At 33.5% G+C, this 16,201-nt stretch overlaps 1 protein-coding gene across 1 annotated transcript in view; it reads right to left on the bottom strand.

Annotated features, from left to right (window-relative positions):
• RBM46 (RNA binding motif protein 46) overlaps positions 1-15,514 on the bottom strand; it is a 32,529-nt gene extending 17,015 nt beyond the window's left edge. Inside the window, exons 1-3 of the mRNA XM_057498732.1 lie at positions 15,359-15,514; positions 14,004-14,471; positions 12,693-13,472 (exon numbers count right to left, since the gene is read on the bottom strand). Of these exons, the coding sequence (XP_057354715.1) occupies positions 12,693-13,472; positions 14,004-14,471; positions 15,359-15,509 (1,399 nt within the window). The 5' untranslated portion in view covers positions 15,510-15,514. The remainder of the gene's footprint in view (positions 1-12,692; positions 13,473-14,003; positions 14,472-15,358) is intronic.
• Positions 15,515-16,201: the final 687 nt, after the last annotated feature.

Below are 16,201 nucleotides of genomic sequence, written 5' to 3'. Positions count from 1 at the left end.
AATTCATATGGAACCACAAAAGACCCCAAAGAGCCAAAGCAATCCTGAGAAGGAAGAATAAAGCAGGGAGGATTATACTCCCCAACTTCAAGCTCTACTACAAAGCCACACTAATCAAAACAATTTGGTACTGGCACAGACCCATCAATCAATGGAACAGAATAGAGAGCCCAGATATAAACCAACACATATATGGCCAATTAATACATGATAAAGGAGCCATGGACATACAATGGGGAAATGACAGCCTCTTCAACAGCTTCTGTTGGCAAAACTGGATGGCTACATGTAAAAGAATGAAACTGGATTACTGTCTAACTCCATACACAAAAGTAAACTTAAAATGGATCAGAGACCTGACTTTAAGCCATGAAACCATAAAACTCGTAGAAGAAAATTTAGACAAATTCTCTTGAATATAAACATGAGCAACTTTTTCATGAACGTTATCTCCTCAGGCAAGGGAAACAAGAGCAAAATGAACAAGTAGGACTATATCAAACTAAAAATTTTCTGTACAGCAAAGGACACCATCAGTAGAACAAAAAGACATCCCACAGTACGTGAGAATATATTCATAAATGACATATCCAATAATGGGCTGACATCCAAAATTCATAAAGAGCTCATGTGCCTCAACAACCAAAAAGCTAATAACCTGATTAAAAAATGGGCAAGGGATCTGAACAGACACTCCTCCAAAGAAGAAATTCAGATGGCAACAGGTATATGAAAAGATGTTCCACATTGTTAATCATCAGAGAAATGCAAATTAAAACCACAATGAGATATCACCTCACACCAGTTAGGATGGCCAATATCCAAAAGACAAACAACAAATGCTGGCAAGGATGTGGAGAAAGGGGAACCCTCCTACACTGCTGGTGGGAATGTAAATTAGTTCAACCATTGTGAAAGCAGTATGGAGGGTCCTCAAAAAACTAAAAATAGAAATACCATTTGACCCAGGAATTCCACTTCTAGAAATTTACCCTAAGAAAACAGGATCACAGACTCAAAAAATTATATGCCCCCTATGTTTATCACAGCACTATTTATAATAGCCAAGAAATGAAAGCAACCTAAGTGTCCATCAGTAGATGAGTGGATAAAGAAGAGGCGGTACATATACACAATGGAATATTATTCAGCCGTAGGAAGAAACAGATCCTACCATTTGCAACAACATGGATGGAGCTAGAGGGTATTATGCTCAGTGAAATAAGCCAGGTGGAGAAAGACAAGTACCAAATGATTTTACTCATCTGTGGAGTATAAGAAAAAAGCAAAAACTGAAGGAACAAAACAGCAGCAGACTCATAGAACCCAAGAATGGAATAACAGTTACCAAAGGGAAAGGGACTGGGGAGGGTGGGTGTGAAGGGAGGGATAAGGGGATTAAGGGCTATTATGATTAGCATACATAATATAAGCAGGGCATGGGGGAAGAACTATGGCATAGAGAAGACCAGTGACTCTATAGCATCTTACTATGCTGATGGACAGTGACTATAATGGGGTGTGTGGTGGGGACTTGATAATAGGGGGAATGTAGTAACCACAATGTTGCTCATGTGAAACCTGCGCATAAGATTGTATAGCAATGATACCTTAATGAAAAAATAAATAAAATTGTAGACATTAAAATAATGTCTACCTCAAATAAATGTCAGAACAATATATTATGTAAAGGCATTTATCACAGTACCTAACATACAATAAGTGCTCAAATAATCTTTGATATTATTACTAGCAATATTTATTATTACAAATGATTGCAAACTGATGACCTGGATTTGGTTTTTGAATAAATATTCCTTTTCAACACTTATATGACACATTTTACACAAAAAAGGCATTGTTGTGGGCCCTTTATAGCTTTAACTTATTTAATATGTATAATTACTATATGAGATAAATACTGTTAACATTCTCCATTTACAGATAAGGAAGCTGCAATACAGAGATGTTAAATAACTTTTCCAACTAAGTAATGAAGCTGGATGTGAACCCAGGCAATCTGGCTCCAAATTCCATGCTCTTTTATTCTCTGTTGCCTACATGCTATACTAAATTTCAAGTACTGAGTTTCCTTTTGTTGAATTTTAAAATGCAATATACTATTTCCTGACCCTCCTATCTCAGATTAGGACAGATCACCAATTATGCATTTTTATACACCCTGTACTTCAGAGTGTTTATCAGAACTGCAACTGAATAACTATCTCCCTCAACATAAGATAAATAAACTCTATGAAGGCAGCAACTGTGTCTGATTCACTGTAGATCTAAAGACATTATACAATTCACAGTGTTCAATAAGTATTTGCTGAATGAACATACACATTAACAAGGATTAACAATCAGCCAGCTGCCAGCTAATACACTGAAAATGAGAAGAGAAATCCTAGAAGTGTAAATAACAGTAAACAAAAGGGTTATTCATATGAGAAGAATAAGGATGCCCCAACCAAACCTTCTTAAAGTTTGCAAAAGGCAAATTTTTAGAGCACTTCAAAACAGCAAGGTTAATATAATCTACCTCAAGTAGTGCTAAGGAAGATAATTCTGTTACAATAGTCTAGTAAAGAATCTCTCCTTCCCCCATACATTTATTTAACAATATAAACAGATTTAAAATAAATGTTAAAAAAATTAAAGGTTTTCTCTTTTAAATGAGGAATATAGAGTTCTCAGTAATAAAACTTAGATGAATTTACATGGTTCTGGTTTATTAAAATCATAATCTACCTCCCTGAAACTTTCCTCTATTATACTTAATTCCAATCCCTAGAGTTTCATATTAAGTCGTTCTTCCATGTGGCAGCTCTTCAAACATCTGAAGACAACAATCACATTTCCCTGGAAATATTAATATTATAGACAAACAGCCCTAAGTATTTCAGTTGTTCACTGTTCTACTTCAATATTATAAAGTTTCCAAGTCCTCCCTAGATGCCAAGGTTTAATTAAATTCTGGTGTCCCAAAGCAAACAATGTTCTAGATATAATTTAGGCAGAATAAAACTATTGATCTGGATTTTATATAACTATATATATGACATTTTGTCCTGAATTATATTAATTTGAGAATCTCTAGAGTAAAATGACTCACTCTGGTTTTGACAAAATAATACAAGTTCTTAATCTTGGCTGGTTGGATAACTTTCTTTGCCAGTTTAATCAAAAAGTTATGCTGTACAAACAGAAGAATGCACAAAATAAAGAGGTACAGCTTATACAACTTAAAAAATACATGTACTCACCACTGAGGCAGAAAACATCAGTAACTTACAAGTCTCCTTTGCATCCTTTCTAATTTCTCCTTCTAGCCCTTAATGTAATCATGACCTTAATTTTTAAGTGTTAATCATTCCCTTGCTTTTCTTCATGGTTTTGCCATACATTCATACACTCCTGAACAATAAACTGTTGTTTTGCTTGGCTTTATTTTCCCACTCATAATTATCCATTACCTCAAATCACTTCAAATTAAAAATTTTTGTATTTACATGTTTTTAATAAGCCACTCCAAATCTTTATGGAATGAGGCAGGGCTGAAAGTGGCAGCCCATCCATTACCACTAAAAAAGACAAAGAAAAAAGAGAAGTAAAATTAATATGCTACTTAGGTCAGCACGGCTCCATCAATATGAGAAAATTTCTTCTCTCCCCAGGAAGAAACACAGCTGAGAGGAAGTTAAATATCTTTCCACCTTTTCCTAAATTGGGTTTTGTAATAGAGATTTAGAATGTATGTAAATTCCCTTAACTGATAAAACCATATATTCAAAGAACATCCTAGGATAAATAAATAAGGCAATGATATTTGGATTATTTAGTTTCAATTTATTCATATCTCATATCTAAATATAAATATTTGGGAGTTGACTAAAGAAATTTTTCGTGTCATAGAAAAAAATCTCAATATAGAAAGATCAGATTGAAAGAACTGAAAATAAAAACCATTATTACCTGAGGATTCAGATAAAATCTTAAAACAATGAAATAATTCCCTTATTTACCAGTTCAAAGAAAGGAGTGCCTGACATCACCAATCTACCTTCCAAAGTCTCAGGGGATTGATGAAAAGCCTGTTAATCCCCTCCCCAAGCCATGTTCACTAATGTAACAACTCATTACCGATAGCATAAACCACAATAAATAAAATAATTAAATAAAAAAGCAAAGATTTTTTAAAATCAAGAGAAGTGGGGGGAGGGCGGTTAAAAAACCTCTGGTACGTTAATATTAAGTTGATTGCAAAAAGAGCAGAAAATTCACAGATATCCTTCATGCACTTCAATACAAGAACTTAAAATCTTAAGTCTATTACTAAGTAAGTCATAAAGAAAAAGTAAGAAATAAAGAAGGAAGAACAATTATGGCCATTGCATCATTCTTGTAAATCCTCCTCTGAATCTGAGAGAATGCTTTCATAGGGTAACTAATCCTACTCTGCTTAGTATTGCCCCTTTCCCTCTAGTTCTTAAGAGAAATCACTTTTCAATGCTCCAGGTAACTTCACTGTTTCTATGCTTGATTACCTCAATTTCATACCAAGGAATGACTCAAGGGATTCTTGAATCACTCAGGGAAACTTGATTCGTGACCTCCCAAGGAAACATATATAAACATGTAATGTATACAGGTGAGTATCATTTCAGTTAATAAACATTTCCTTTCTTGAATTATTTTTTTGCTTTTAATAAAAATTAAAACTTTATACTGTGTAACACAATTTTAAACCTGTTTTCCAAAGATTTATAATGGCTTACTTGGAACCTCATAAATTTTGTGCCCAAAGTAATCCAATATTTTACAAATCCATAATTACAGATTTGGTCACCCTTGAACCAAATATTAACACAACAGTGTGAAGAAAAAAAGGATCATAAACAGATACAGCATATATGCTGCATAGTTATTTGTTTACCCCATAATCTTGCCAGTAAATAAGCAGACTGGAACATGTATTGCTGAAAAAAAGGTAACAAGAAAAAAATTAAGTTAATGGGCTTACAGTCTTACAATACTCCACATACAAAACAGAATTACCAAAAAATAAAAATAAAAAATAGAAAAAGTAAAATATCTCTAATGATAACATGAAGAAAATCAAAATGTGCAAAAGAAAAGTGAAGTAAAGGTCAACACAGATACCCACTGGTAAAAGAAGCTGGAGTTGTACATCCTCATTTACATTTTTTATTTATTCAAGTTTACTTATTCAAATGTGAATTACTGTATTAGCTGTGTATAATTTGAATCTGTGTATAAAAATTAAGCTGTACTGTTTAAACATTAAACAGACAACAAAAAAGGGGTTTCAGATTATGCTCAACAAATTACCAAGTAATACATTAGACAACAGATGTTTTCTAATGATTGCATCCCTGTTTTTAGTTTGAAGTTATAGATATAATTATGGTAGAAATCATTATCAGTATGGTATATGGATTATACTTACTGAATCAAAGCAATGCAGGAAGGTATTTCATTAACCAAATAAATCATTTTCTTTAAATATGAACTACTGAATATATAAAAATACATATACAAAGCCATTTTTATACTCAAATGTCACTTTGAAATAATAATGGCACACATGAAACTAATTTATCTTTAGCCAAATACTACAAATTTAAGAACCAAGAAAATCCAAGTAGTTATTAATAATCTACCAATTTAAAACTTCTAATTAGCTGGGGAGACTAAAGTTTTTTTTATTTTGTTTTCTTTTAATTTGAATCCCCAGAAGGAAGTTCACTATTCTTAGAGGTAATGGACTACCAGGTCTTAGATAGAGGATATATTACTCTAGGAAAGAGGATAAACTATCTAGGATAGATAATATATCCAAAACTAGCTATATTTAATCTTAACCAAAATGCCTGGAATAAACAGACACTGAGTAATTTTAAAGCGGTTAAAAGCACAGATGATCACTTGAATAAATTCATCACAGTAAAACCATTTTTCTAAAACATCTTCTGTCTCTATTCACTCAATTATATGGCTGCAGCATAAGCAGTTATTGTCTACAAATACTAAATAGGAAGCAGAATAAAGTCATGATAGGCAGAAGACTAAGTGCAGCTTCTCATACAGATTTTACTGATTCTAACCCTACCCAGCAAGACAGACATAGAAGAGAGAAAAAATCAATATATCATTGAAATTTTTTCTGAAGCAACATGAAAAAAATATACTTAGGTAATACAATGTGGCAAAATTATGAATTGCTGCTGACATCTAAGAATGGCACATATATGCTTAAATTTACTATGGCATTTGATACAAGATGGGGTAATTTAAAGACATTTTTAAAAAAATATTAAATGACAAAATAAGATGTTAAACTTAATTTAATAAAGCAATAACTGGTGTTAAGATGTGTATTAAAACAAGTATTTCACTAATGTATTAACCAAAGATACTAAAAAATTATAAGATAAAGGATAAAACATGATTAAATAAATGTATAAAGTAAATGAAATCACATATTAGCCATTTAATAATATAACTATGAAACAATTAGTTGCATGTGTTTTAATATACATCATCATTTTCCTAGACTTTCTCCACAAAAAGAAACTAATTTCCAAGTTTTCAACTAATTAAGCTTTTTATAAAATCTTGTTTTTGATTATAAATTGACACATTCAGGGAAGAAAACAACCAAAAAAGCAATTACTTGTTATCATGCAAACAAAAATGGTGGCTGACCAAATTTTTCCTTTTTTTAATACAGTTTTTCTGCTGTGAAGTAGATATGTTTTGAAATGTATAAAGGAAGGGACATTAAACTGATAGCTAATTCTTGTAAAAGCAGCTCTTGGTTTTGAGCTATTTGAGCTCAAATATGGATCTTAGACATAAAAAACTTCAAGTATTATTTTTGGTCTTCATAAGGTTTTTTGACTATTTTTTTAAAAGCTGTAAGTTTCAGGGATAAAAGAATCTCAAGGGGTCACCAAGTGAAACGCTGGTATTCTGGAGGTGAAAACACTGAGGCCCTCAGAGTAAATGACTCATTTGGCCTCCGAGGTCAGTTTGTTGGTGGTTTAGATTCTTGTACTTTCACTCAGATACTCGTATCATTTTAAGCTACTTTGCTCACAGTACTAACTCCACAAAAATTATGGTCCTGGTACATTACAAGTATTAGTAAAGCAAGAATTATGAGTAATATCAGATGATGGTCTTTCAGAAAAAGTAAGTTTCAAGAGGAAGAGAAATACATTTTTATGAGCACTGGGCCCTCTCAGAGGTAAAGACACATAGTTGAGTTGATGGAATTTTTGTCTCACCACTTGGTCATATGATACAAATTAATATAATTAATATATACAATATTGATGCTGATTGTACTTAACTAGGTGAATCTTAAAGCAAACTTACCTAGTTATTTTTATTCTTTGAAATTTCATTTGAAATAGTATCATCAAAGATCTGTAATTAAAACTGGAAAGAATAACCTTCTACAAGTATAATTTTCTTCTAATTATTTAGAATTGAAGTGTCATAATATAACCACTATAATATGTTAAGCTGAAGTATCTTAAATTTTTTTAAAACTGAAGCTTTCTCTGTTTTAAACCAATTTATTGCAAACTTTTTAAATTGAAATGTTATTTTTACATTTCTGCCCTTCAATCTGGAAATAATGATAGCTCATAAGAATAAAAGCACCAATTATTTTTCAGGTTAAAACTAAGAATAGTATACCTTCATCCTGCTGTGTCTTCTATTTCACAACTTTCAACCAAGTTGCAAGTGATAACAGAAATCAAAACCTAATTTAAGTGATAGCAAACCTAATGGTTATCATGCTTAGAATACATACTAAGTAATTTACCACTCAATGACCAGAAAATATTAAAGATTCTAAGGATGTAACTACAAAGTCACATATAAGGAGCAATATGCAAGTCAGCCACAAAATGAATACTGAAAAAAAGACATTTTAAAAAGATGAATATTTACACAAAATGGTCACACAAATCAGGATGGATTCAGCTAGAAAAAAATGGCTCAGAGGAAAAGCAAGTAAAGTCAATATAGTTGTACTAAAAAAAATACTTGCCACATTTTAACAAGCAGTACTGATGAAACTGCCATTAACTAAAGTCCACATCTTTTCAATTTCTAATTCTTAAAGTCTAACCAAAATCACCAAGGTAAACACTATACAGAAAAATTTGCCATTCATTCACTACCATGCTATTCTTGTAATACGCCTTTCCTCATGTTGTGCCCCTCTCTGCACATAAACTGTCCTCTCGACTGATTCACATCTCAGAGCAGGTGGGAGGTATACTCTTCCTTTGTGCTCCCAAAATAACCTATGCATAAAGTTTGTGTCTCTGCCTTCTTCAGTACACTGAGGCTCCTTAAGAGCAAAAACGTTTTATTTATCTTTAGCTCTCAATTGCGTAGGAAAGTACACTTAGCATATAAGAGGCACTCAAAAAAGATTTGTTCTTTAAATTTCATCAATTATGGCTAAAGCAACAGTACACAAATAAGATGAAATTAAATCATTGGTTTGGGACAGAAGTTCTTCACCCCTGTTTTAAAGCTTTAGTTGGTCACTAAGTAAAAAATTACCACTTACATTAGTATCACACAAACAGAAACAAGAAATGCCTTGCCTACAATAATTTGTTAATAAATTATTTAGCAAGGTGAACTGTCAATACACACTGAGCCTACCTCCCTCCTTCCAGTAAGTTTATTCTCCATGACTTTATTCTTCAAAATTATAACTCTCTGGGACTTCCCTTAATCTCCTTGATTTTGCTTATTCCACACCTAGATGGCGAAGAATGCCTCAGGGGAAAGCAGTAGCAATATTGAAAAGCCCAGATTCAAAACAGAGGCAAAGTTTTAGGCAAAGCAGGATTATTCACACTAATAGTCTGATCCATTATTAAACAGATACAAAGTTATGAAATAGAAAAGGATTATTTAAAAAGCTACAATACTGAATGATCAAAGATGTCAGTATTTAGTATAGAACCTATCTCCTAGTTCCCAAGTTTTGCATTCTACCCTTTGCACCCATCAAGTATTACACTTATTATAAGTCCATAAATATAACCAGGTAACATAATTTGTTTTCCTGCTGGCTGGGTGATCAGTTTCCAGTAAGGTTAAGGAGGTTATTCTCTGACATTATGAAGTGAAGATGGTCTCTAAATTTGAAATAAAAAAAAATAAGGGTTCAATTGTGGCATTAACACCAGCTTTCAAATTTTCTTCTGTAAGAGTATTTTGCTTAAAACAGAGCTCACTTTAAATGAGACCAAGAAACTCAAAATATTTTTAAGATTGATTTTAAGATACTAAATACCAAGAACTTTTGGAATTCTAGTAAGAGCACTAAATGGTCACCAGAAGTAAACTGATTTCTAGTACTCATTTAGGTGCCTGTTATCCCTTTAAGAAACTTCTGTATTCTTCATAACATCAATTGATAGTCATTTAACTAAGGTCAAACTGTTTTCCCTTTTATTTTTCAGACTTGAAAAACAGGCATGGTAATGCTAAAACCATGTGGATATTAAAGTACATTCTAAGAGCTCTAAAATAAGAAGGTAAATGACTTTATATTACATATGATAGTAAAGATCATCCAAAGAAAGACAACTACAACATGATTTCCCTCATTTGTGGAGTATGAAAAACAAAGCAAAACTGAAAGAACAAAATAGGAACAGGCTCACAGACTCCAAGAAGGGACTAGTGGTTCCCAAAGGCAAGGGTTGGGGAGGGTGGGTGCAGAGGGAGGAAGAAGGGGATTAAGGGACTATAATTCGCAATCACAATATAGGTAGGTCACAGGGAAGGCGATACAGCACGGAAAGAACAAGTAATGACTCTGCAGCACCTTGCTATGCTGATGGACAGTGACTGCAATGAGGGGATGAGGACTTGATAATATGAGTGAGTGTTGAAACCACAGTGCTGTTCATGTGAAACCTTCGTAAGATTGCATATCAATGATACTTTAATTAAAAAATAAAACATCATCAAAATAAGACTAGATAATAATGCTCAAAATAACATTAAATGAAATGGTTAATAGAAGAGTATCAAAGCAATTTTAAAAAAGAATTACTATACCCAAACAAAACATCTTAAAGTAGTTGTTAAATTCACAATCTAGGAATCAGACTCAAATATTTTAAGAAAATAAATCCAAAAGATGATAATATGTAATTAATTCCATTTGAGGGATCACAGGAACTAATAACTACCTCTCAAGATCTCAGAAAAATCCAATGCATAAAACAAGTAAATATTAAGCAGGTATCAACAATACATCATTCCTTGTCCTCTAAGAACACACGACTACCACCAACTGATCTCGTTCTTGAACCATGCGATGAAACACTGCAACCTTTATCTGAAAAACTGCACCTAAAAAGACATCAACTCTAATAAAGCCCACAGGCTGGAGGAGCAGCGAGGAGAAAGCAGGCCAGAATAGTACAACAGTACTCAATCAATTCTTGACCTGCTGTGTGGTGACTTGTAGGCTCCTGTCTACACCTCCTGCCCCTACTTTAATGACCTCTGAAGGTCCGCTATTTGTTTCGTGATCAAGGATTTCTAGACTTCTGAACTCTTATTCTTTCACTTCCCTGAATTTTTTCATTCTGTCGGTTGCCTGTAACTCAACCTCACTCGTATTTCTAATAAATCACAATAAGGATTTTTGTGTTACTGTCTGTTGACAAGGACTCAGGCCTTATGTACTACATACAAACAAGCCCTGGAGTTTAACTGAATTTTTTGGCTTGTATTTGGATCTTAGCTTTTCTCCCTGATGGTGATTAGAAACTGAAACTATATATAAACACAAAGTGTCCAATTTTTCATTATAAGGGACATTGAATAGGGTTAATATCTGAAATAAATGACTAAAGAAACTGCCTGTGCTCTCTAAGGATTTCATTTATTGAAGCTCATTATTCCTAATTAACATAATCAAGTTGGGAATACTGTACCTGAACAGGGGTTTTCTTTGGGACCTATAGGTCAGTATGACTCAACTATGGCCCTGGGACTCAAGTAACAAGCATCTAATGGAATTAAAAGCTGATGAAAAACCTCTGGTTCCATTAACATCTGATCTTTATGGGATAACAAGATGGGCAAATCATGCCTAAGTGGAAAGTCTGACATAAAATAAATGAAGAAGACTATGTTTTGAAAATCATGAGAATTCAATAAGTTAAATTTGTAAGAGAAATGAGTGGGGATAGAAATAAAATATGTTTTAGCATTACTATGTTAGATCAGACGTATGTACCCTGGGAAAATCTTGCTCTAATACAACTAATTACATATATTCCTCTCCAAAAGAATAATTTGATCCATTTCTAAGAATCCTAATTTGATACTTGCCATCCACTTAATTTTATCTTTAACTTAGATTGTCTTTTCTTAAGAAAATACAAGTCTTCTATTTTGTACATTAATGGAAGTCATACCTAAGAATTTGTTAGCTTAGATAACTGCAAACAAAATTCCCAAGTACTTCCAAACTAATAATTGAGGACACTATGGGAAAGTTTCTTTGAAGGGAACACTTCCTTCTTCAGCACTAAAGTTCTGACGAGATCTCCAAATCAGAATCTCGTAAAAATATTCACACCATGGGAATGCTATGATGGATAAATTCATACAATGCACAGAAATTACTCTCCCTCTGACAATGGTTTTCATTTTTGACTGCCCTCACTTAAGAAATTTGAGAATATCAATTTTAAGTAGATATAAGCCTCAGTAGTATGATACTGCAACAATATAACAATTCAATTTTAAGCCAAGAGTTTGACAATTATATCAAGAAGCAACTACTATCCCTCAGAGGAGACCTCTCCTTTTTACTATTTATTTTCAAGGAACCACTATTATTCTATTAAATATTATTCTGAGCACAAACTAATCACCAATTGAAATCTATAGATGCATTAAAAATGAGACAAAGTGGTAGGAGGAAGTTAGTAGTAAAAACAGGAAGTAGGAAAATACCAGAGTGATATAACATTATCTTCTTTCCCAAAGCTGAGTATTTAATTAGCATATGGCCCAAAGCCTTTCTTAATTATCCTTCAAGTCCTCTGGAGAAACTTACTTTTTTTTTTAAGTATGAAATTAAGAGAATGGTCATAAACATCTCTTAATGATGCTTTTTGTCTTTCATGAGTAATAATGACTAATTTCCAGATCAGTGCGCATAAGGCTGTCTACACATGACCCACCTGAATGCCTCTGATTTTACCAACTCCCTACTCCTGCCTGCAAAAAAGATTACCAAAGATTCAGGGACACTCTTATAAATTTTGGTTTAAGGAACAAATCCTGCAGCTTATATAGAAATTATTTCAAATGAGGATTAGTCATTACAAAAACAATAAATTAATGACACAGGATCATGAACCCTAAAGTAAATCAAAACCAATTTTCCCCTGCTAAGATTTAAAAAGCTAAATATAGGAACATTATACAGGAGAAAATTCTCAGCAAAATCTACCATGAATTTAAAAAATTGAGTTAAAATTCATGTTAAATTAACACTCTTGTTGAGTTCAAAATAAATGAACTTAGAAATAAGCTATAATAATATTTCCCAACTTCATATTCTACAATGTTATCTGAAGTATTTTTAAACTTACCCAAATGGAGTAATGTAAACTGGGCTGCCAGTTCCTTTGCATCTTCTAATGTAGTACAGAGTTTGTCTGGCATGAAATAACTTTGGGATCCATTTGCAATAGCAGGAATAACAATTTTATATACCAAGAATACTTTCCCATCTTGACCTGTTGTTGAATATAAGTAATATTCTGGCGGTGCCCAATTATTTTTGTTGCAGTAGTAATCCAAATGCATTACTGCAGAATTGAAATGATTGTATTTTAAAGAATACATACTAATTGGGGTAAGCTTTGTTCCAGGAAAAAATGGGTAAGTGCATCTTTCCATTTCAGGGGGGCTTGGGCTATGCTGACCATTGAGACGAACTGAAAGAGTGGGTGACTTGCCTAGAGTTTTTGGGTGGCTTTCTTCCTTGTTAGCAAACACAATCAGGTTTTCAGAATTGGGGCAAATCTGACCATTAGCATGTCTCCAAGTGGTTTCTTTAGATACTGGTTTTGCTAGTGTTACCTCAATAAGTGCTCCATCAATGCATTTTCCATTCATAACAGACATAGCAGTCATTGCATCTTCTCGGTTGAAGAAGTGAACAAAAGCATAATCTCTAAGTTTCTTTACTCGTTCAACTGCACCAAGTTTGAATTTATTGAATTCTGCTTTAATTGTTTCCTCTGTAGTTGAGATCATTAAATTTCTTACATAGAGAACTTTAACTCTCTGCATGGTTTCCTCATCAACCTCTTTCTCTGGGTCAGCCCAATCTACCTGAATGGTATGGCCCCATAATTGGAAGGTTCCTGTAAAAAAGAATAAATAAACCTAAATACATATAAACAAATAAAAGTCAAAAATTATTAAGTAAAACTGTTTCTCCAAAGAAAGAGAAACTCAGGTACAAATAAATATATTTAATTAAGCATTAGTTTCCTAAGCATTAGTTTCCTAAGCATATGAAAATTTTTACTTAAGCAAGCCTAGCCAGAACTTATGGTGGAACTCATTTTAAAAGTGAATAGAACAAAGTACACTTCAAAGACAGACGTTTATTAGAAGAATCAGGTATTGTCATCTGGATTTTTATTCAACAACCATTAACAGCTCAATATAAGTATATACATTCATTAAATTAGTAAATTATAAATAATGACTCCTTTTAGAGGAACAACACTTTGTCTTTTAGAATCATTTCATTTATTTTACTTCCTTACTCAAATAATCCTTATTCCTCTTTAAGGGCATTATATATTTTCATATGATCTATGAGATACTATAATTTTTCCATATTTATAATAAGGTTAATTTGGAAAAAAATAAAAAGATAAGTTTACCTGGAATTAGTTTTCTCCTAGCCATAGCTGCAGCTCTGTGAGATTCATATTCAACAAATGCAAAACCACGATTTTTGGTCTTATCGATTGCACTTGGATAAACAATGACATCTATAACTCCTTCTGTAACTTTCTTCATTTCATCCAAAATTTCTTCCTTCTTCCTTTCCTTGGGAATAGCTCCAATAAATAATCTGCAATTATCCAAGCTTACACACACACCAATAAACTTTCCTGGTCGAATCTCATAATTATTAAGAATTCTGATGGCTGACTGGGCTTCTTCTTTTGTAGTGTACATCACAAATGCATAGCCTCGATTTTCACCACTAAACTCCATCATTAGTCGAAACTCATATATTTTCCCAGCTCTTTCAAATACAGGAACTAGCTCATCTTCATACATATCACGAGGTATTTTTCCTACAAAAACTTCACAGCCTCTAGGTGGAGGAGGACCTTCCCAACCTGGAAGAGGAAAATAGACAAAGTCTAACAAGACATTTATATTCACCACTCAGTCATTTGCTCATTCCACAAATTTACTGTAAGCCTTCTATGTGCCATGTACTATTCTAGGCATTCAGGATACAACATGAACAAAACAGAAGCCCCCTCCCTCAAAACAGTCATACTCTTGGCAAAGAAGATGACAGTAAGTGCTTTGAAAAAAAAAAAACTACAGAAGGGCTGATATTTTTGGTAGTCAGGTAAATCTCTGAGCACATGAGCTTTAAGCAGAATCTGAATGAAATGAAGGATCAAGCTTTGAGGATATATCAGGAAAAGGAAAAATCCAAATGCTTTATGTTAGAACAATGTAGAGCAGCACAGGGGTCTGTGTAGCTAGGATGTACGGGGGGGGGGCACATAAAGTGAGGCCAATGTAGCCATCCATGGTAGCTGGAGGCCAAGATTTTACTTTAAGTCTGACACAACATTAATTGGAGGGTTCTGAGCAAAGAAATTTCACTGGCTATTGTACCTGTTTACTTGTTTGCATCTGGCCTGCATCTAATATAAACACCAGTCCTCTTCTCACTGCTCTTTCAAATTCCTCCCCAGATGACCTCCCCTTTTAATCACTAGAGTAACCTTTTCCTGACTTCTTTCTAAACCCAGCCCAGCTTCTTTCTCAACAGCTTCTTAAACCAAGAGTCAAAAAATGTAACCATAAAGACCTGTATAACATAAATAATATACTTTCTTTCCCTCACAACAGTGAAAATGATTGCTAGAGTCCTTAAGCAGTTATAAGAAAAGAGTTGTTATTTAGGATATTTGGGGATACATACACCTGATGTAAATGACTACATTAAAGATTCAATTTTGTTTTAACATAAACAAATCCACACCTGGAGGAGGACCACCGAATTTCCTTTGCCCATTTTCTTGAACCATGTTGTAACCAGTCTTTTCCATCAAGGCAAGTAATGCTGCTTCATTCTGAGTACCAGTCCGGACTTTACTGCACCCACTTGTTCCATCTATATTTTCTTCATTCATGGCTGCGGTTCCTAAAATAAAGTTTAAAAACAGTGTCTAACCCCATACACAAAAGTATATTCGAAATGGATCAAAGACCTGAATGTAAGTCATGAAACCATAAAACTCTTAGAAAAAAACATAGGCAAAAATCTCATGGACATAAACATGAGTGACTTCTTCATGAACATATCTCTCTGGGCAAGGGAAACAAAAGCAAAAATGAACAAGTGGGACTATATCAAGCTGAAAAGCTTCTGTACAGCAAAGGACACCATCAACAGAACAAAAAGGTATCCTACAGTATGGGAGAATATATTCATAAATGACATATCTGATAAAGGCTTGACATCCAAAATATATAAAGAGCTCATGCACCTCAACAAACAAAAAGCAAATAATCCAATTAAAAGATGGGCAGAGGAGTTGAACAGACAGTTCTCCAAAGAAGAAATTCAGATGGCCAACAGACACATGAAAAGATGCTCCACATCACTAGTCATCAGATAAATGCAAATTAAAACCACAATGAGATATCACCTCTCAGCAGTAATGATCACCACCATCCAAAAGACAAACAACAACAAATGTTGGCGAGGTTGTGGAGAAAGGGGAACCCTCCTACACTGCTGGTGGGAATGTAAATTAGTTCAACAACTGTGGAAAGTAGTATGGAGGTTCCTCAAAAAGCTCAAAATAGAAATACCATTTGA

This window comes from Manis pentadactyla, chromosome 1 (assembly GCF_030020395.1).
Source record: "Manis pentadactyla isolate mManPen7 chromosome 1, mManPen7.hap1, whole genome shotgun sequence".
Classification (NCBI taxonomy): domain Eukaryota; kingdom Metazoa; phylum Chordata; class Mammalia; order Pholidota; family Manidae; genus Manis; species Manis pentadactyla.
The sequence above is the reverse complement of the archived record's forward strand: the minus strand, read 5'-3'. Positions and strand labels throughout refer to the sequence as shown.